This window comes from Arachis duranensis, chromosome 7, assembly GCF_000817695.3.
Source record: "Arachis duranensis cultivar V14167 chromosome 7, aradu.V14167.gnm2.J7QH, whole genome shotgun sequence".
Classification (NCBI taxonomy): Eukaryota; Viridiplantae; Streptophyta; class Magnoliopsida; order Fabales; family Fabaceae; genus Arachis; species Arachis duranensis.
The window spans coordinates 7136043-7159519 of record NC_029778.3 but is presented as its reverse complement, the minus strand read 5'-3'; the positions used below and the strand labels follow the sequence as shown (position 1 = coordinate 7159519).

The following is a 23477-nucleotide window of genomic DNA, read 5'->3' as shown; positions in this document are numbered from 1 at the left end:
TAGTTTAACTATTTTAAAACCTGACACTCAAACTATGTAAACGGCAACCTCACTCTCAACTCTTCAAGAACACAGCTGTGCATGTAGAAAAATTTGAACCCCCTTCCCCGTGATAAACCCTACCATCAACACTACATGGCAACAACTCAACTTGAACCCCAGAGCTAACCTTTACTACGTTTGCTACATCCACCTCTTTCACAGCAGCCTCATCACGGAACAAGGAGACTCGAGACTTCACATCCTTACCAACCCAGTCATAGGACCAGTCTATTTTATCCCTTTTGTCCTTCTCATAACCTATTATAAAACAAAATGGAAACAGAAGCAGAGAAGAATGAAGAAGAAAATCAGAAGCAGAAACACAAAACCATACCTCTCTTACTCATTCTTCACAAAGAAGCAGAAAATCAAAACGCCAAAAAATATCAAGTTATGATTCCAAGCATCGGAATTAACAATCCAAAAGACCAAAAAAACTTTTAAGATGGTAAAACCACTCCCTCAGTCACATCAAACGATGAATGGAGCCTTGGAAACCATCAAATCTTTAATACTTTCATTAATATTTCTCTCTCCTCAATAAAAAATGTGACACGACCCCCCACGTAACAAATAAATAAACTTCTTTTAATGAAGTACGTTGAACTGGGGGCTCACTCAGCAACCTACTCAACCGACTTATAACTCATCACAAAGCTCAACCTGCTTCATTAAAAAAGTATCTCCTCAGGCTAAGCTTGGGGGCTGTGATATGGTCATCATCAATATAAGTTATAACTCGGCTTCGTAACCGCCATCAACATGAGCTATAACTCATTATCACCCGTTACAAACTTGGATTTTATGAGCCACAGCTCGGTAACATCAACACTCTATCATAACCGACGTATAAACGGCTTACTAATCAATGACATTATTAACCGTTCCAAAACCGACGATTACAAAGATGCAACGGACAAAGAAAACCCGTTATATAAAGAAAGCTAAAGTGTATCTCGATTTTCAAGTTCGAATAAGACAAAATACTAACTTAAGCATTGGAGTGCCTCTGCAGGTACACTCCTCCTCCTCTTCATTGCTCGTGCTCCCATACTACGACACAAGGAAAAAGCTCAGACCCAAGAGTTAGACGATTCAGCCTCCGAGGATATAGCTCGGCGGACACCAGGTAGTTGAAGCTATCTATTCAGCAGGCAAGATCAACACATTAAATTTTATAAAATGATGTTGTTTTACTTTTGACACTCAAATAACTCAAAAACAGCATCGTAAATGGTGTTTATTAAAATTTTACGAGTTAAATCTAAGAGTGGTCCCTGAACTTGCACTTGAACTTCAAAGTCGTCTCTAAACTTGCATTAGCCCCAATATTGTCCTCAAATTTAACAAAGGTGACTCACGGTCATCCCTGAAGCATTTTTCGGGAAATATTCCCAAACAGCGTGATGACGTGTATGGAGAGGCGCTATCTTGAAATGGTAACAGCTATTTGACGCGGCTGTTATCATTTTTTAACTCAATTTAGTCCCTGAATTATTTTATAACCCTAATACCCAATTTATTATTAGAAACCACTCTGTTTCTTCTTACCTGCCTTCGTCTTCTCCCCATGTCAGCTTGGGACTCCTCCCATGGATGTTATTGAGCTTGGGGTGTTCTCTTCCCCATGTTAGTTTGGGGATTCTTCCCATGGTGTATTTTGAGCTTCAGAACATGTCGGGCTGGCTACGTAATTGGTAGTTGATATCAACAGCCAGTAGGACAGGCATGCAACATTTGCATATGCTTGAATTGTTTGAGTTTGCTTAATTATTTTGGTATGCCTAAGTGTAAATGTTTCTTGATTATTTACTAATTGTTTTACTTGCCTTATTTGTGCATTATTTGTTTGTATTGTGTGTGTTTGTGTGTGCTTGCATAAGGTTCAGCTCTTGGAATATTCTGTTGGAAAGGTAGTGGATGTATGAAGTATATTGGGTTAGATTTGGAACCCCCTATAATAGTGGCCAAGTTATGGATTAGTGAGGACTTAGGTTGGATATGATGAGATAAGAAGTTTAAGATGTTTAGTGATTTTATGTTATACCGCATCGTACTTATTTGGTACCTTTACTGTACTGAAAATTTGTGGGTCAGGGTTCTCATTTCGTATATATTCTCTATTTTTTAGATGCAGGTCCTGGTACTCAACAGTGAACTGAATTTGTCTGGAAGGCGGCGAAGTTTATTTGGCTCTATTTTGCACTCTTAGAATCTCTCCAATTTATTTTGAAAATCTTCATATGAATTATGTAAATGTTTAATTTGCATCCTGCCTATAGAGGTGATGATGAATCCTTGGAAGGGATAGGAATTACTGTTGTCAATCTAGTATTAAGCTTTTGTGCCCTAACTGGCCTAAATTTCGCAGGTCGTGACTTGGCTAATTTACTTATGATTATATCTATACATATGTAAATATATTATCCTTACCTTATTTTTTTTCTTAATGACTTAATTTATTAACATTTTTTAGCGTGCTTTATCGTCTGTTATCTGCAAATGAGAGTGTTATTTTTGTTTACAATTTTATTTGATTCCTTTTCAGACTTCTCGTTTACTAATTCTTTTGTTTAAACACATATATATACACTTACTAATATTCCACCTTAAGTCGTACTACCGTAATATCGTTGACTTATGACTCGAGTATAAGAATCTGTATATTAGGGTGTTACAACAGCGGCGTCTCCTCTCTCTTCACCGCAAGCTTTTTCTGGCTCTCTGCTCCTCATTCTAGACGGCAACAAGACGCGACGGAGCTGGCAGCAGCAAGGCGCGATGACGGTGACCCACGACGATGATGGAGATGAGGCTTGCGGCTCCACATGGCAGTGACAGAGGCAACTTCTTTCTCTCCTTCCCACCATGGTTCCCTTCGCACGTCTCTCTCTCCTATTCATCTCGTGACAGTGACGACGGCGACGACACCCAGCTCCATCGGTGCCATCTCCCTCCTTCTCTTCTTATTCTCTACGCAACTTTCACTCTCTCTTTCTTTCTTTCTTTCTTTCATGTGTGTGTGGCTTGGGGGAAGGGGGGAGTACTGGATGATGGGTTAAAGGAGAGTTAAGATTAGATAAAAATTAGGGTTTTATTTAGTTTGGGTTAGGATTTGATTTGGAAATTTTTAGATTAATTAGAGTATGATAATTTTAATAAAATTAGGGTATAGAGTATTAATTTAAAATTTAATTTAATCCTTTAAAATCACATTAAAATATTATTTGTTGTATCAATTTATTAATTAGTTTTCAGTCAAATATTCTAATTTAAACTATAATATAATATAATTAATTTTTTTATTTATAAAATTTAAAGTATCAAATTCTAAGATCTCCATTATTTAAATCAAATCATATAAAATTCTTATTATTTTACGACTACTAAACTTTATATATAATTTAAATATAGAAAATTATCCAATAGATAAAACCTTAATTTATTTCAAACTCAATTTCTCAAAACTAGATTCAATTACCCTTATAAAATGATTTCTGAAAATCGAGTTTTGTCCCATTAAAATATATCAAAACTAGTTCTTAATCTAATTTCAAAAAGTTTGGATCTTATGAAGGCAAAAGTATATCAAAAAGTTCAAGAACTAATGGAATACAATTTTGAGTTTTTGACAGTAACTTGTAGAATACTAAGCCCAAATTTCTCAGGATACTATGATTCTCATCGATACTAGCTCTAATAGTTTGCTGAAGTGCCGAATTCTTTTAGATAGTATCTATGAGAATCATAGTATTCTTTGTGTGTGGTTTAAGTATTACTTTGTTACAAAAATTTCATTTCTATGGGAATCAAAGATACCCAAAAAGAAGGTGAAAATTGAAATGATGATATTTTGATTCCCTGAAATCAAACTTGCTTAGGAATAGATTTTCAAACTTTGAACCAAATATGAAAATATGATATTTCCATCTTAAAATTTCTGGAAATTATTTATAATTCTTCCAACCACACATTGAGAAATTTGGGCTTAGTATTCTACAAGTTACTGTCAAAAACTCAAAATTGTGTTCCATTAGTTCTTGAACTTTTTGATATACTTTTGCCTTCATAAGATCCAAACTTTTTGAAGTTAGATTAAGAACTAGTTTTGATATATTTTAATGGGTCAAAGCTCGATTTTCAGAAATCATTTTATAAGGGTAATTGAATCTAGTTTTGAGAAATTGAGTTTGAAATAAATTAAGGTTTTATCTTATTTTATAATTATTGGATAATTTTCTATATTTAAATTATATATAAAGTTTAGTAGTCGCACTACAAGAAAAAAGACCTGTCGACACACTTTTTTTGCCACGCTTTTAAAGCGTGCCTAAAAGTGGTCAATGGTGGCCACTTATTTGAAAATTGGCTACATTTTTTTTGTCACGCTTAAAAAGTGTGGCCATAAAGGGAAATCGACACGCTTTAAAAGCGTAGCTATACTGTGTTAATTTTGGCACCATAAAAAAATGTGCCGATAGAATTTCCTCCCCTAAAATTTAATTTCCCACTTATTTTTTTTCACACTTAACTTTTTTATCTAAGTTTTCAAATTTTAACCCTAACAATGATAATAACAATACACTAGTTTCTTATTGTTACCAAATTCACTTTTAATCCTAAAATTCACTTTCAGACCCTAAATATACAGCGCCGTCACTTCATCTTCACTCTCGAACCCTTAGCTTCCTTCGTCGTTCATCGTTCAGCTTCATCGCATCCAGCAGCCTTCATCGCCATCATCGTCATCTTCATCACTGTCCTTCATCTCACCCAGCCTTCATCGCCTTCGTCGCACCACTACAAGAAAATGGAATATTTGTAACAAAAAATTTATATCAAATTTAAAATTATTACAAATTATAACTTTTTCGTAACAATAATTAATTATTGTTACAAAATATTACAAAATAAGAATATTTTGTAACAACAAAAAAAATTGTTACAAAATATTTCAATATTTTGTAAGAACGTGATTTCTTTTGTTACAAATTATGTTGGTTTTCGTATCGAATTGTTGTTTTGTTACAAAATGTTATAATGTTTTGTAACAAAAGATCATATTGTTGTAAAAATTCAAAATATTGTATAACAAAAATATCTATTTGTTTCAAAAGCTCTAAATATTTTGTAACAAAAAATTAATTTATCACAAAAGACAATATTTTTGTAATAAGTTATTTATTTGTCACAAAATTCAAAGATTTTTTGTAATTAATAAAAAATTTTGTTTCAACATATTAAATGTAAGATTTCAAATTTTTAAAATTAACCTAATGAGTTATTTATGATTTATTATATTTATTTAAGATTTTATATTCAAAAATTTATTTTACTAAAAATATTTAAATCAAATTAATGATGCTTTGAGTTTAAAATTATTTTAAAAATTAAATAATAAATCATTTATAATTTATTATATTTATTCAAAATGAATTTTTAGAGATTTATATATTAAACGGGATATTTTCTTATTTATAATTTAAAGTTTTAGTGATTAAAAAATATAAAAATTTATAGTATTTCAAGAACAATTAATTTAAAGTTTTAATAATAAAATAGTATTTCAAGAATAATTAATCCGGTTATTTCATTTAATTTGAAATTAAAATTCAGTAATAGAAGTATTATATAATTTAATTTAAAAAATTAAAGTCTCGGTGATAAAAAAAATTTATATCATTTAATTTGAATGATAATTATTTTGAGCATGAACTATATTCTATAAAAAGTGATTAATATCTTCATTTTATAATTTAAATTGTAAATAATTAATTGAACTTAGTAATATGTTAATAAATTAATGTTCTTAAATATTTTTAAGAAAATATATTTAGTTTTAAAATTATTTTACTTTCTAATTTTATCAAAATATCTATTTATAATTATTCTTATTCTTTCATAAAATTTCTAATTTTTAACTCTAAATTCCCAAATTAAATTAGAAACCTAATTTCCAAATTGGAACTTAACCCTAACCCCCCTCACCTTCGCATAACACAGGCTCGAGCCCTCTACCCACCCTCTTTCTTTTCCAAAAACGCAATATACACACAGTGAGAATCAGAAAAGAGAGATCGGGAAGGGAAACATGGAGCCACGCTTTACGCCGTCCAGTCCAAACCGTCACCGCTGAATCGCCGATCTGCCTTGGAGACGCTGACCCACGCGTCACCGCGAGAGAGGACTTGTTCTATGAAGAGAGGGCTGTCGGGGTTGCTGCTGCTGATTCTGATTCTGTTACATTGATTCTGGTCTGTTCTTTTCCTTGGTTCTAAACCATTTGCAGTTCTGTTTTGTCAATTTTAATTGCTATATTCTTATTTTAATTCAATTCTAGTCTTGTATTTGTTTTGAATTTTTCAGAGTTATGTTTGCTTTTGATTTTTATCCAATTCGAATCCTTGTCTTGCTGCAACCATCGTCACTGCACTACAAGAAAGGCGCTACTTACCGGCGGTTTTTTTTATGATTAGCGGCGGTTTTAAACCGCCGCAAAATCAAAAGCCGGCGGCTCACCAAACCGCCCTAGTTATGGGCGCCGGGATTAGGTTTGGCGGCGGTTTCCAGCAACCGCTGGCATAACCGACGCTAAATTAGTATTTTGTGGCATCCAGTGAAAAAACCGCCGCTAAATACGAGTGCCACGATTTCGCGCATGTTACCAGCGGTCACGAACCGCCGCTATTTAACACGGTTACCATTAAGTTTGCGACTGTTTTGCGGCGGTTAAAACCGCCGCTTTAACCGCCGCTAATGTTAAAATAGTTTTAAAAAAAATTTCGTTTTTCTATAAAAATCGCAGTTTTTTTAAAAATATTATACACATATTTTTTGTGCTTTTTAGATTTTTTAATATTTTAAGTCTCTATTTTCAGGCCTAGAATCTAAACCTGTGGCAAAAACGAAAAAAATTATATGCAAGACAATAATATATTTATAAAAATATCAATAAAACAAATCTCTTGTAAAGAGTTGCATAGTCAAATTCAACTAAATGTTGACTTCAAACCAAAATAATTCCTATCCTAATATACTATTTGTCACTCTATTATTCCACGGAACTCATCCCTGCAGCAATGACTGGTGGTAGCTCCTCACCCTCCCGTTGAAATAGATATCTCAGAGCACTTTCCATTGTCTGTCTCTTTTTTGTCTCTTTTTTTTCTCTGCTATTGCTTCATCCTCGATCACCTTCCTTTTCAATTTCTCAGCTTCCAACTCTTCCTGTAGTTCAAGCAGCTTCCTCTTGGTCTTCTCTAATAATATTCAACCACTACAAGTATATAAGTACATTAATTTTGGACATTTGAAACTGATTTAATGAGACTCAATACAAGATAAATAATATTATTGTGTTACAAATGATATACCAGGTTACTGCAACATTTTTTCACTTTACATTTTACCTTGACAGAGACATAAGCAACTTTTTTGAGCCTTAAATTGAATAACATCAAGGCACAACAAATTGTATGCTCCAATGTCCCTCGATGTCAAGGATATATATATATATATATCCCAAAAAATAATTTATGTCTGAAACTAGCATGAAGAATTTCTAAAGTTATAGATTTCATATCAGATAAACACATACTCTAACAAAGGTGCTGCTAACTAAATTAAGCATCTGCAGAGTTAGATAACTAAGCAACAAAAGTATATGGTCAAATTATAGGTTGATAATCTAATGCTACGGTATCATAGAGTTTGCCTAATACAACTTGGAATTTGAACCCCTACAAACAAAATTAATTAGTATCCTAAATTGTTGAACGGCATAATAATATAGGGGATATAACTCAAAAAAAAAACAACATTTGATGATAAGTTTTCACACACACACATCTTTCTTATCTCATTTCCTAATCTCAATAACTCTAATAGAAATGCTAAAGGAGAGTTGTATCATAACTCCTCAAGCCAAATAAAAAAGGCACGGGTTTGTGATTATAAATAAAAATATGGTGACTAAAAAAATAATATTAATACAATAATGTTATTAGGGACTTTCAAAAGATTTTTCTAATATCCAATTATTTCAAAATTAAGTTAAAACTATCCATCACATACATCTCTCACACAAATAGATCAGATACTGAAAAAGGCAATGACAATAAACTCATGAAATAAATTATTACCCAAACTATGAGAATTCCACGTTGCCTGGCAACTTGCACAGTTTTGATCACATTTGGGATAATTTCTTTCCCTCCTTTTACAAGTATAGGACCCTCATCTTCTATAAAATCTCTCCGAAACCATCAAAACATACAACAAAATCCTTAATTTCTCCCAACAGATCCTACATAAACAACTTAACATAGCTAGGATTTGAAAAAAACCACATTTATAATTTACAGAAACAACTTCACATAGCTCACCCAATCAAGCCCTTATAATAATAATAATAATAATAATAATAATAATAATAATAATAATAATAATAATGAGTTCCATAACATGGTGCTGTTCATCAAAGAATGAACTCATATTCTATTTTTTTGGGATACAAGTAAGTGGAAAAGCCAAAGAGAATTAGATCAATGACAAAAGTTATTGCCACAATGGCTCATGGATAATTTTCCTATAGTAGAATACTCAAACTGAAGCATCATAATTTTATTCTTTCCTCTGTAATGGGGTATATGATATAACTTATGAGGACTTCAAAGTTCTGAATTCATGTGTTTATAATAATGCTATGTAATATTTATCATAATAATTGCCTTAGTACTAGAATCAAATTTATTTTCAAAGTTCTGAATTCATGAGTTTATAATTGTGCTATGTAATATTTATCACAGTAATTGCCTTAGTACTAGAGTCAAATTTATTTTGAACCAATCATAATACTAGTCTCCCAAATAGATTAAAATAACCAGAACATATGTGCAGATCCTGCACAAAATAAAACTCTACCACATTTTTCCACAATTCTTACACTCTCCATCAACTCCTTAACAGTAGAAACTCTTTAAAATCAGAAGAAACAGAACAATAAAATGGAACATCATGTGAGAAAGAAGAATATTAACTAACTTGTGGGTAGAGATCACAAATGCCCAACTCCTTAACAGCCAAGGGTAACCCTTCTCCATTAGCAACCTAAGAAGCATAGTATTTGCATGTGTTAATAAAATCAAATACTTACAGATTATTGCATTCTACAGAAATACGGGTAAAAATTGATCCCATACCTCCACATCTGCTGCTACATTTTTTATATTGATAGTTTGAATTTCATTATGCTTACCCTAAAAAATTTTTCCACTGTTGTCCATGTTAGCAACAGGTACTTCTCGACCACGTTTAACCATAATAGTCCCTTCATCATAGCCAATCACAATGCTGCAGAGAAACACAATTTGGAAATTTAGGTCAAGAAGCAAGTGAAAGACAATTTGATAATTTGAAAACTCATCAATTAAAACAGATCCAAAAATTCAACCTAATTCCTAATAGATAACCCTAAGTCCTAACACACATGAATTTTACAGAGAATCTACTCAAATTTTGCAACCATATCTGAATATCAAGAAAACAAATGCACCTCTTAATAGTTTACTAGAAATATCTTCCAAGATTAAACTACATAGAAAAAAACAAAGATGTAATAAATGATAAATCAATTAAATAATAATATTAAAAGAAGTTTAAACTTCCCTGAGATTAGTGTCGGCGTCGTTGGAGAGGAATCGACAGCGAATCTCAACGAGGAGGCGGAGTAGTTGAGAACTGATGTCGAATAGAGAGAGAACACGAATCGAGTGGAGATATCCGCTGCATCTGCAACGCGAAGCTTGATGGGGTGGGTGGCTCTTGCAAAGATGGGGTGGGTGGCACTCGCGAAGACGGTATCTCTCAACTGAGATGGAGAAGAAGAAGAATGGAATTTTTCGCTAGATGTAACAAGAAAAATGAAAACGAAGATTGGGGCTTTTTTTTCTCTTTATCTAATATAATAGATAATAGAATAGAATAGATGATAATTTCGGCGGTTTGTGCTAAATCTGCCATAAATCGAACGATATGGTGGCTAGGAAATTAAACCGCTGCAGTAACTGCCCTAAAATTATCAGATAGCGGCATTTTTTCAAATTGCCCCAAATTTATGGCCGCTAACTCCCGCTTCTGTTATAGTGCTGCCACAAGAAATTGACACTGCTGTTATTTTGGTTGCATGCTTGCTGTTACCATGAAATTAAAAGAGAAGGGAGTTGCTAGGTTTAATCTATGTGAATTCAGCTAATCAAGGTAGGGGTTTAATTTAATTAGTTTTAATTTAAGAATGCCTACAAGGTTTATTAAATAACTGCAAATAGGATTAATAGCTGTATTGATTGATTATATGAATGTTGGATTGTGGTTGAGATTGTGTTTGGATTTGTGATTGAATTGAGTGTAACTATGTGTGGTAGATGATTGAATTATTGACTGTTGGCTATTGAAATGGTTATTTGGTATGTTGCTGTGGCTGTGAAAGTGATTCGAGACTAGTTGAGAATTGTGATTTTAACTGATTATGTATAATTGGGTTTCGATGGAGGTGATTGTGGAATGTGGTTATTGGGCTTTACATTATGTTATTTTGCACGTTTGAAATTGTGTTCATGGTGTCATGGAGCAGAGTTTCTATAATGTTATGATAGGTGGAAATATTCAAGTTTTAGGAGAGGTTCTGCCAAAATTTTTCTAAAAATTTTAGATAAAAGCTAATGGAAAAAATTATAATTGGTGTTATATCTTGTTTCTAATTTTTTGTTTTGGTTTTTTTCATTTACAGGAGTGCTAAAATGGTGACAACATGCTACCTAAAGGACTCAAGAATATTTTGACTCATAAAGACACTAATCTTTGTTAGACTTTTAACTTTTGGTTGAACTAGTGTAAGAAATATAACTTGTAGAACTAATCAATGTAGACACTAATTTTATTTTATTTTAAAACAATTTTCGTTAAACGAAGCATGTTTGAATTATCTATGTTTTTACATATTATATAAATGTCGATTTGCTCAGTAAAGTAGTTAATATATTAGTTAATTAAAAAAATAATTTGGTAAATTTTGTATTAACAAAATAAAAAATTATTACAAAATAAATATTGTGCTTTTGTAACTAAAGAAAAAAAATATTACAAAATCAAGTTATATTTTGTAACAAAATTTTATGATAGCAAAAAAATATTTTATCACCAAAAATATTTTGAAGATCAAAATTTGTTATTACTTTTGTAACGAATTTCAGTTTTTGTATCAAAAAAATTTGTTGCAAAATATTACGTTGAATTGTAACAGTTTTATTTTTTGTTACAAAAAATTTTTGTAACGGGACATACTGCAACGACCCCTTTTTTTTGTTACAAATTCTTTTTGTTTCAAAATTCAGGTTTTTTGAAACTTTTTTTTGTTACAAATATTGCTTTTTCTTATAGTGCACCCAGACTTCATCGTCGTAATCGTCATTTTCTTCGTTCATTACAGTGGTCTTCCTCGAGCATGTCGTTGCCGTCACCGTCAGTAGTGGTTGTCTTCCTCGATGCTGCTTTGAATGGCTTTTCCTTAAAAGGTTTAGAAAATCCTAACCTCCATCACGCCGCCATCTATCTCACCGTCGCCATCCTTTGCGCTCAAGATTGCAATCAGGTTCGTCCTTGAATGCTATTGCTCTTGCTGTTTTGCATGTCGTCCCTCTCGCCGTTCTGCACGGAAAGCTGCTCGCCTCTGTCTTGTGGTTCTGCTCGCCTCTGTGTCGTGGTTCTGCTCGCCTCTGTCTTGCCTCTTGTGCAATTTTCATAATGCATGATCACAATATTCATAAAATTTGATATTTTATAACTAAGTATATAAAAGAAGTAGATATGTAACACTTGTTGAAATTGTGATTCTTATTTATCTGTTATGACTTTACTTTTTGGTACTTTGTCATCAAAGCCTACTCTTATAGTAACAAGTTTTATATGTATGTTTTTTTATGGGAAAGTTTATATATATGTTGTATTAGTTCAATATATATAATTTTAAAATTATATATCACAACTAGAAAATGGATTAATACAGATAGATTTACGGACGGATTTAGTCTTTATTACAGACGGATTTTTGGTTACCGACGAAATTACCGACGGATTTTGTCCCTCTGTAAAAGCCCGTCGGAAATTATTTACCGACGGATTTTTTTTCCGTCGGAAAATTACAGACGGATTTTTACCAGTTACCGACGAATTTTTCCTCTGTAAATTTTCTATCCATTTCGCAAAGGCGACGAACTTTCCGACGGATTTTCCGTCTGTAATTACAGACGGATTTTCAGACGGATTTTTCGTCTGTAATTACAGACGGATTTTCCGACGGATTTTTCGTCTGTAATTTGAACCTTAGAAAATCATCTCACACTATGATTACAGACAGAAAATCCGTCTGTAAATCCGTTGGTAAAGTAAAATAAAATTTTTTTAAAATTTTTCCATTGCAAAATAAATACTTTAGGTTTATTTTTTAAATTTCTTCCATCAAACATACTGTAAATTGAAAAAAAGAGGCCAAAAATCATATAGATAAACATAATATTCATTACATGATACCTATAAAATTAGATGTTATTTTTCAACATCATTGGCCAATATCTCACTATCTCAATAAAAAGATACCCAAAAAAATAAACCATTGACAGAACTATAACTATTTACATTACTCATTGACACTACTAGTTCCTTCATTTTCAACAATTTAAACAAACAAGATTTTATATTGATCCTATTCCTTTTAGATTGCATGATGGTGACTTGCTTGCTCAGAGCCATTGACAAATACACCTCCTGGATCTCCTTGTGGTTGTGTGTAGCCACTTCAAGTTAAACTTGCTTGCTTGGACAAAATAGCTTCATCTACTAAGAAATTGCCTTCTCAATCATCTCTGCTCCAATAAATTCTGTGATTCCAATAGTAGCAGCCATGTTTGATGTTTCTACTCTCCTTTGCTTGCTTGGTTTCTTCAATTTCATCTTTCTTAGAAGTTAGAACCCTGGTTTCATTCAAAACAGTAGAATTCATCTAATGTTCACATGGCATTTGTTAATGAGACTATGTGATATTATAAGTCAGAAGAAGAATGAGGGAACTGGCCTAGAAAACACTTGCTTCTTAGAGTAAAAAACTATATACTCACCAAATGCTTATGCCATGTCATTCCTAAGAGGCCATCTCTGTCAGTGAATGCACGTTCAGCCATCATAAGTCTATCATTCACATCTCTCACTTTCATTTGGTACTCTTTCCATGTTCTCCAACCTTTACTTGCTTCTATTTCCTGAACAAAAGAAAAGAAAAGAAACAAAAGGAAAAAGGAAATTGAATGCCACCAACCTGCAAAAGAAAACAAAAGAAAAGAAAACAAAACAAAAGAAACATTTTGATATCATTAGAGTTAACTGAGATGGAGTTTAATGTGACATAAACTGAAAAAGGAAATTGAATGCCACCAACCTGCAACATGCCTATGAGACATAGGATCTCCAAATTTCTGCATCCAGATGAAATCATCATACAGTGAGTGGTATACTGGATAATCTGCAGAATTCACAAAGAAACAAAGCTTGAGAATACATTTCAAAAGGAAAGAAAAATCAAATGGCTGTAGAAGACAGGGAGAACGCACGGCATAACCATAGCCCCTAGGAGTGAAGTAAAAACATAACCATAACCATAGCCCCTAGAAATCAAAGCATGGAAGAAAAAATACAAATGGCAGAAATAGTGAAGTAACGGAAAGTAAAAAACTTGGGTATATATCCAAAACAAGTTAAATGCATCAATTGTAAGAAAGAGTTCAGAGTGCAAGTTGAAAATGCACTAGCATATACACATGGCATAATTTCATTGTAATCAAACAAAAACAGCAACAATAATAATAACACGCATTGTTGATGATTTGATATGACAAGAAGCTACATATAGTTGGTCCAAAATGAATTGAAATAGATGAGTACTACTATCAAACTATTGATGTATATATATCTATAATTAGACAGACATGTATATAATAAGTATATAGCAGCAGCAGATTGATTAATGATTATAATTATAAATAGTAAATAATATTGTCCAAGACAAGAAAATAAGTTTCAGGTCCTTGCTAAGTTTCAGGTCCTTGCAGAAATCTAAAATCAACCAAATAGAATCAAGATTAAAATAAGCATCACTATGATCATAGAAACATTTATACATATAATAATTGAAGCCTGTGGAAAAGTTAGAAACAATTGCAATAAACACCTTTTTTATCTCACCTATATCTATCATATTCCTTTTTAAGTTTCTGTTTATCTCTTATCCTATTCAAAACTGGTGACTTGAAATCTCATCCATATTACTAAGTTTTAGAATTCATTATCATCATTTAACTATCCTTCCTTGTTTTACTCACTCTTTTATCTAACCGTGACACATCGTTCCAAATGTTTTTGTAGTGAGATTCTTAATCTTTTCTCAAAGGCGGGAAAAGGATTAATGAGTCTTATCTTTTTTTTTTCAGCGTCATAGTTAACTAAATTATTTTGGTAACTCATAAGTGAAAATTTATATTCAAATAAGAGTAATAATATTGACATAGACATTATATTTAAGCATTTTGTTAAAATTAATTTTTATATGTTAAAATATGTATTTACAAGTAAATAGTAAAGTATATTTAGATCATTTTACCTGATATTTGGAACCATTCATCAAAAGTTTCAGCAGAGCTAAAAATTTCAGGCAGAAGAAAATTGAGAAGGGCCCAGAGTTCATGAACATTGTTCTGCAATCACAAAATAAGAAACCACAGTAAATATCCAACTTGTTAGATGATGCATGTTACGAGGGAAAGTGAACTAGAATAAGAGTTTTAAAAGTTACACCAGTCTATGAACAGATAATGCTGCGGGGAGGTACAAAAAATAAACAAAAACACAAAACAGCAGTTCTACCAAGTTAACCCAAATTATGAGTACAAATGCATTGAAAATAAGCTTCTCTTAGCAAGCAACAAATTTCCTGCAAGAATTTATATACAAGACCTAGTTAACTCAAGATACATTAACTATCCTGTTTTCAAAAATCAGCAATTTGGAACAATAAATGAACCACACCACCTTTTGCATCTTCGCTCTCTAAAAGCTTTATAAGAAGGTTCCCACCAACTTGCAACACTCCAGTTTCCGCCAAAGTGGATGGATCATCATGGCTTTGCTCACCTTCCTGAGTATCATCACCGTCAGCATAAACTGAAAATGCAGCTCTTCTGCCAACAGCCAAATCCAATGCTCGCATCCCTAGCTCCACTGACAGAGCTGCATCTTTAGTTGTGATTCCAGAAACCAAAGGGCACATGTCCGAAAGTATAACAGAAAACTTGATTGTATTACATTTAGGAATGGTGATTGTTGAGCAAAACCACCACCAAAAATTCGGAACCCTAATTCCATAAAATGTTTGTTCAGCATTTTGCCCCAACAAAGTCAGTCCATTTTCTTTTATTTGGTAAGTTTCAAGTAAGAGAGGGTACCTGTGGAGAGCCAAGCACCCGGAGCACAGCCGAGGTCCAGTACGGATGAGCCAGCCTTGATGAGCTTGTGCTGCTTCTGTATCTGTACCAGCTGTTAACTCAAAGTTAGTTAGTTAGTTAGAAGAAGAAGAAGAAACAGAAGTTTCGAGAACCTTGAAGGCAGAGCGAGCAACGTAGCCAAGGCGCTGAGCTTCCTTGTAGAAGAAATCGGGTGCCCCCCGCCGCCCCTCCCCCCATCTCGATCCCTTTTCAAGGTTCAATGAAACTTGCACATTTTCTTTTCAGGCTAATGTTTAAAAGTCTGAACCCTCTCCAACATACATATTATGCACTGTCATGCTCTGCAACATTCACAATCTCAATTACTATCAACATAATCTCATAATTAGCATATAATTAGAGACATGAAACCCTAACCTTGAGTAGAGGCGTTACAGATCCATCGTTAAGAGTGAAGATATCAGAAATTTAGAAGCAAATTTAGAAGCATAGTGTCAACAAGATCTTGAGCTGTAACACTGAATAACAAGCAAATGATTATCAAACAATGAAAGTTGTAAATAATTATCAAATAAATAGCTCAAATTGAATTACAAATTACTTGAACAAAGCAAAACAGAACATATTCAACATTCGTCCAAGCAAATGATTCAAACGAAAGCTTCGATTGCAGAAAAAATTCATCAAAATCAGAGTAAATCCGCAGATTCAAACGAAGCACAAAAGTAGAGTATGATAAACCTAAAAATGGCACAGAAAAATTGAGCCCTAAGGTTTATCACAACGAACAGAATCACAAAATCAGGATTTATATACCTGAAATTTGAGATGGTTACAAGAAGAACTGAGAGAGCGAGTTGAGATTAGATGGAAGAGGTGCCAGTGGGAGCAGATGCGATGAGAGCGTCGGCAAAGAGAGCTCTGCGACGAGAGCGGCAGCGGAGGGATCTCGTAGGACGCAAAGGATGACAGAGAGATTGTGCGATGCAAGCAGCGGCGGCAGCGGCAGCGGCAACGGCCACGGCGGAAGAAGCAGAAGTAGCAGCCACGGAGAGAAAAGTAACTCGTGCCAGGGAGAGAGGAAGAAGCTCGTGTTTGATCTATGAATGGAGCTCGAAACACAGTTTGAACGGGGCTGCCAGGGAGAGAGAAGAGGGTATAGGTTAGGTCTAAATTAAAATTTTCAGACAGAAAATTTTAAATTACAGACGGATTTTCCGTCTGTAATTAAGTAGGTCTACTTAATTACAGACGGAAAATCTGTCTGTAACTATTCTATGGAAAAAAAATTAATTTTTTCGATGAAATTATAGACGGATTCTCTTTTCCGTCTGTAATTTATGCTAAGCTATTTTTTTTGTTTTCCGACAAAAAAATCCCTCTGAAATTTCGTCTGTATTTCAGTGGGATAAAATCCGTCGGAAATATCCGCCTGTAATAACTAATTTTCTAGTAGTGTATGAATTTTGCATGAAATATTAGGAAGATTAATGAAAAAAAATTTTGACCAAACTTATGGGCACGTTTAAAAAGGGTGGCTATATCTTAATTTTGGGCTCAACAAGCACGCTTAATAAGCGTGGCCATAACGTGGCAACTGGCACGCTTTTGGAGCATAGCCATATGTTTACCCTATTGGCACATTTAAAAAGTGCAGCCATATCTTCCCCTATCGGCGCGCTTTTAAAGAGTACACAAAGCAAACATTCTGGGTCGTTTTAAAAGCGTGGCGATATGTGCACTTTTCGGTACGTTTTTTAATCGTACCTATAGGTTAAGACCAAAGCGTGGCAATAGATGAAAGCGTGCCAACAAAAAAAGCGTGCCGATAGATCTACAAAAGCGTGGCGATAGAGCAACCGGCACGCTGGCAGATGTGACCCTTTCAAAAGCGTGCCGATAGCTCAAAAAACGTAGCGAAAAGCTATCGACACACTTTTTTGCACTTTTTAACACGCTTTTAAAACATGGCAAAAAGCTTATTTTCTTGTAGTGCACCTTTATCGGAGAAATCACCACATTCTTGTTTTTTGGAAATGCATTTTTCGATATATCTACACTACCTTGAAGCTGTATGGCTCATGCATGGACAATTCTGACAGAACCTTTCTGTTGAGTTGGATATTCTCCTTCGTCAAACCATGCATGAAGTTTCCATAATTGACCTGAAAAATTAAAAAAAAAAAGTAGGGTTTGATAAAAAATAGTATTAGAAAATTATGCAAGTTATAGCACATGCTGAACAATATGTCCATACTCTAAAACCACAAGATAAGAAGAGTAATAGACTAAGTTTACCTTAATATTCAGAATATTAGTGGTTGGAAATGCATCGTATTTATACCCATTTGACAACGGATAATATTTTTGTTATTTTGGTTTGTGAATCCCCATACTGGATGTTGCACTAATCCCAGGGTATTCTAGAAATAATATTTACCACATGGTTTGCAATCATAACAATTCTATTATCAAGGGTTTAAATCAAGATGGAAACTCAGATGTAATCGACTTAACGTGAAGTTGATATTTGAGAGCGGTTAGATGAAAATTTAGTCAAATCAGTCAAATTATCTAACGATTCTCAATTATCAAGTCGACTGCATCTGAGATTTTACCTTAAATCAATAACCAAAGTTTAAAATAATATTAGCAGCCGCAAAGCATATTTCATTCAAAAGTCTGTCATATTATTGATAGTTAAGAGAACAAAAGGAATGGAAAACATACACCATGTTGGTGGGTGCCAGCATTAATCCTTTGTATCCAAAGGGATCTCATGTCACGCTTTTTGTTGCGGCGATCTCTATATGAATATTGCAATCTTGAATATCTTTATTCATTTTCTTCTCTTGTTCTTGTTATTCTGCAAACACAATTTCATCATCCGAAACAAAAAAGAATGCAAAAATAATCTCAATTTCCAAACTGAGGACGAAAACTTTATTAACAGCATGAACAATTCGATTTATACTACATGCATACATTGTCGGCTTAAGAAAGTTATTCAATCAAGTATTGCTATAACATTAGAATATTTTTACGCAACTCACCGTCTAAAAGATTTACAAATGAAAACATGTGGTACGATACCAATGCATCAAACTTAGGATCCAACATTTATATAATTATATGAAACGCCACCCAATTTTTTAAGGAATAACCAAACTAACTCATAATCAAGAACCCTAAAACACAGAACTAGCTAACATACAAATAATTCCCACAAAAAAGATGTCAGGCGCTTTGTCAAACACATAAAAGACACTAGCCACCGTCATGGGCACAATCAAAGCAAATTATACACTTCATACAAATGAGTATAGAAAATATAACAGGCCAGAAATTATGCAAAACTAAGAGAATAAATGTATACAAGTGATTGTTCAAATGAGTCAGTAATAGGGGGAACATGCCCATATAAAAAGAGTGGGGAGCAGAGAGAATATAGTACACCGGAATGCGAGCTATGTACATCTAAAATTGAACCTGTTTTTATATTTCCAATTATTTTATCGTTATAAAAATTTAATATTTATACACTCTTATTATAAAAATTTAATATTGATCCACCGCGTGTATAGTTATCCAAAAGAATGTTTTATACTATAATGTAAGTACATCAAAATTAAACTCTTATTATAATACTGCATCCGGGAGTTGAACCCAGAAATTCATTGTTCAATTACCTAAGTGCTACTACAGATGATGGAGTAGTTTTGTATTTGTCTAATTAATATAATTTTTAGGGTTAAGTACGATTTTTGTCCTTAAAGTATAGGTTAAAAAAAATTTTCGTCTATCTCCAATATTTTTTTGCATACAAAATCGTCTCTAAGGTTCAAAATCAAGTTTTAAAATCATCATTTTTACTTAAATTTTAAAATTTTGAACCAAATTACCCATAAAAAATTATAAAATACAAAAAAAGAAAAAATAAGAGAAAGAGAGTGTTTTTTCTCATGCAAGGAAGAAGGGAAGAAGAAGAAGAGGAAGGAAAGAAGAAAAAGAAACTGTCAACGATCCACTTCTGTCTCTACTTCCGTGGCAAAAAATTTAAAACCAAGTTAAATCTTAGGGATGAATTTAAATCCAAGTTAAATCTTAGGGACGATTTTATATGCAAAAAAATTTTGACCTATACTTTAGGGACCAAAATCTTACTTAACCCTAATTTTTTTTATTGGTCGATGTTTTGATTATCAAGGTAGAAAGAAAATTAGAGATAAAACTATATTTGTTATATAATAATATTTTTAATCAATTCCAAAAGTGAATTCTTATTGAAGCAATATATATTTTTTTAAATTTTATGTTTATACCAAATTAAATATAAAAGTATATTAAAAATTATTAGTGATAATAAATGTTATTTGATGCATATTTTTTGAAGATATTGAATTAATTATTATTGAAATTTTTATTTATTTCACCTATATTTTGAATAGTATAAAAGTATTAAACTTACAAATATTGAAAATTTTTATTAGATTCTTATTCCATTTAAGACATCAAATATCAAGTAATTTAAAATTAATCAAATTCTTAAAATAAAATTCAGATATCCATAATTCTATAAAAATAAAAAATATCAATTACTGGCATTTAGTCATCTCACTTGTATTTATTGTAAGACAACCTTGTTTCTTTGATCACTAATTGTTCACAAAATAACTAGAGTGAATGCAAGAATTCTATATTAAGGGACAAATGCATAAATTTTAATATGGAGGAATCGAACTTCAAATGAAAATTTTATTTTTTTTATTATATTTTTATTACATAATTTAGACATAATATATAATTATTGAATTAATTTTTTAAAAGGTTTATAAAGATATAAGAAAAAAATAATTTTATAAACTTTTTTCGTAAGTTTATTTTTTATCATTACATAAAAGCGATACAATAATATTAATAGTACACTATAAAATTATAAAATATCAGTAATTTATAGTGTGTTTAGTTAAAAGGTTATCACATATCTTATTAATTAAAATTAATTTTTTTAAAAATTTTAAAAAATTTAAAAACAAATAAAAAACTATTATTTATTTGGAAGGCATAATATTCTTATAGAATACAAAATACAAATATCAAAGTAAAATGATGCTTGATTTTTATATTTTTAATTTTTTATTATTATAATATGATTAAAATATTAAATTTCAGAAATTTAAAAAATAAGACAGTAATATTCTAAAAAAACTTTCACAACTAAGAGTTGAACTCAGAAATTTTATTCATTAAATTTGCTTGGGTGCTAAACTTGTTATCTCTCTTTACAAAAAATATTATTTTTATTATCTTAATTTTGGATTGATGTTTTGATTATCAACATATAAAGAAAATTAGTGATAAATCATAAAATAATATAAGTATTTGTTATATCATGATATTTTTTTTCAATTCTAAAAGTTAGTTTTTTTTAAGCAAAATATTTTTCTTTAATTTTATGTTTATATCAAATTAAATATAAAAATATATTAAAGATTATTAGGGATAGTAAATGTTATTTGATGCATATTTTTTTAAAGTATTTAGTTAATTACTATTGAAAACTTCATTTATCTCTCCTATATTTTGAACAATATAAAAGTATTCAACTTACAAGGATTAAAAAAATTATTGGATTCTTATTCAATTTAAGACATGACTATCAAGTAAATTAAATTAATCAAATTCTTAAAAGAGAATTTAGATACCCATAAATCTATAAAAATAAAAACATAAAATAAAAAACATCAATTTCTTATGAGACAATCTTTTTTTTTTCTCGCCACTAATTGTGCACAAAGGGCTAAAGTGAATGCAAAAATGCTATATTAGTTACTTTTTATTGTACGTCCTTAATTAAAAGGTAATTAAGTTTTTCGCATACTTAATTTTTATATCTCAATTTTTTATTATTATAATATGATTGAAATTTTTAACAGTCTGAAATTTAAAAATAAAAAACTAATATTCTAAAAAAAAATTTCTACAACCAAGAGTTGAACCAAAAATTCTATTCATTAAATTTGCTTGAATACTATTCCGAACGAGAAACTTTTTATCTCTCTTTACAACAAATCTTATTTTTATTATATTAATCTGTTGTTTCTCTTAAGACTGTACATGGATCGAATAATATTCGCATATCTGTGGTAATTATCCGCATTCGATCCGAATTTTACGGATATTATTCGATCCGCAGAGCCATCGGATCGGATTGGATCAGATCCGCACTATGATAGGATCGGATTGTGGATTTGACAGTAATATCCGCGAATCTAATATGCAAATCCATATATCCGCACACTTCATATAAATAACATAGTTTAAGAAAGTAAACCCCAATATGATATGAATTTTAGTGTGTTGTTTTATGAATTTTATAATATCTTGTTTTTAATTTTTTATGTTGTACTTTAACTTTGAATAATTAAACTTAGATTTTGTGTTATTATTTTTCTTTTGTTATTCAAGAGAACTTTATTGATAATATTTTAGGAATAAATAGGCTTAAACAGGTGAAAAAACAAATTTTCTAGAACCAAAAAGGTTCTTAAAACAATTTTTTTGAATTATGTGAATATACTCGATATCCAATCTAATCCGATCCGCAAATATGCGGATTGAATCGGATCGGGTCCAACGTAAAAAAATGTTAATATCGTATCCGATCTGATCCGATGAGTGCAGTGCAAATCGAATAGAATTATAGGCTATATCTTATCTGATTTGATCTGTGTGCAGCTCTAGTCTCGCTTTACAACATATATGATGTATACTGTATAGTTAATTTAAATGCATACTGTATAGTTAATTTTAAAGATGTTAGAAAGATAAAAAAATCTAAAAATTTATTTTTAAAATAAGGTCTTATTTGTGTGAGTTTTTATGACAAAATTTTTTAAGCAATCTTTTTAAAAAAATAAAAATAATTTTATATTTAAATATTTTATGTAATAATATTTTTTTATTTAATAATTATATTTAGATATAATAATATAAAAATATTTTTTATTTATTTATGATGTTAAAAATATTTTATATTTTTAGTACTTTCATTTTTAATATTATAATTTTATCAAATACATTAAAAAATAAAAAATTATCAAAAGATATTTTTTTAACAATTTAATAGCATCTAAATGAGCTAAAGATAGTTTGAACAATGTGTTAAAAAAAGGATGTATATTGAGAATTTATTTTTTATATGAAATTTTCAATCGTGTTTTTGCTCAATATTGAGGATCGGGTGTTTTCCGGATATGTGAATGCAAGGTCAATATGCAGGAAACGTGGTGACAGAATACGTCAGCGGCGTGACAATTCTCCAGCAGCACGTGGGAGGTGTGGTGATGTGGCAGGTTGAGACGGGTAGCAATGTCCTGGTATCATAAGGTGGGCGTGTTTTCTCATAATCTTTGAAGTATTGTTAGATTTTCGCGAATTTTCGAGGAGCCTGCGATAACACAAGGGCGTGTTGCAAGCGGTCTGCATAGATAGCCTTTCCACTTTCTTAACCAGCAACCGAACGAAGCTCTATAAATTCAGCTTATTCGTAATCCATTCATGCATTTGTATGCTGTATTGTGTATGTTAATAGTGTGATAGGATATATTTACCGATAAAAAAGAAGAGAAAGTTAACAGTCTGTTGGTAATAGTAGTAGTATGAGTTAAGAAAAAAAGTTATAAAAAAAATTATTAGTTTGTAGTGATTAAAAATAATAAGTAATTACTAATTATAGAGCATTCAAAAAATATATTATTAATTATTTGAATAATTCAATTTATGTAAGTTGATAAATTTTATTTTTTATGTATTTAAATTTTTGTAATTTTTGTTATTGTTAATATCATATAAAAATATAGTATTGTTATCTTAGTAATATTTTTTGTA

General features: G+C 31.4%; 2 protein-coding genes across 10 annotated transcripts in view; both read right to left on the bottom strand.

The window, feature by feature from the left end:
- Positions 1 to 6976: 6976 nt before the first annotated feature.
- On the bottom strand, positions 6977 to 9988 carry LOC107496883 (uncharacterized). 9 transcript variants are annotated; one of them, XR_002365352.2, is made up of 4 exons: positions 9243 to 9988; positions 9085 to 9150; positions 8184 to 8347; positions 6977 to 7318 (listed from the first exon to the last, which is right to left on the bottom strand). XR_002365352.2 is itself a non-coding variant. In XM_052251777.1 (4 exons), exons 1-4 carry the CDS (start codon positions 9377 to 9379, stop codon positions 7277 to 7279), a joined length of 303 nt encoding a protein of 100 aa, XP_052107737.1. In that variant the 5' UTR covers positions 9380 to 9988; the 3' UTR covers positions 6977 to 7276. The 9 variants fall into 9 exon arrangements, 2 of the variants coding, with proteins under 2 accessions (XP_052107737.1, XP_052107736.1); XR_001593667.3 differs by having other exon boundaries at positions 9081 to 9150; positions 9299 to 9988; XR_001593665.3 differs by having other exon boundaries at positions 9299 to 9988.
- Positions 9989 to 12590: 2602 nt separating this feature from the next.
- The window catches only part of LOC107496884 (uncharacterized), a 13329-nt gene continuing 2442 nt past the window's right edge, over positions 12591 to 23477 (bottom strand). Inside the window, exons 2-7 of the mRNA XM_052251469.1 lie at positions 15740 to 15864; positions 15588 to 15678; positions 15175 to 15552; positions 13529 to 13612; positions 13212 to 13408; positions 12591 to 13067 (exon numbers count right to left, since the gene is read on the bottom strand). Of these exons, the coding sequence (XP_052107429.1) occupies positions 13053 to 13067; positions 13212 to 13408; positions 13529 to 13612; positions 15175 to 15552; positions 15588 to 15678; positions 15740 to 15864 (890 nt within the window). The 3' untranslated portion in view covers positions 12591 to 13052. The remainder of the gene's footprint in view (positions 13068 to 13211; positions 13409 to 13528; positions 13613 to 15174; positions 15553 to 15587; positions 15679 to 15739; positions 15865 to 23477) is intronic.

Coding starts and splice junctions, on each gene's coding strand:
- LOC107496883 (XM_052251776.1), bottom strand. CDS start 9,379: ATGATGAAGGGACTATTATGGTTAAACGTGGTCGAGAAGTACCTGTTG. Junction 8,294..9,080: donor TGATCTCTACCCACAAGTTA/GTTAATATTCTT, acceptor GGTTTCGGAGAG/ATTTTATAGAAGATGAGGGT. Junction 7,302..8,183: donor GTGGAATTCTCATAGTTTGG/GTAATAATTTAT, acceptor GAATATTATTAG/AGAAGACCAAGAGGAAGCTG.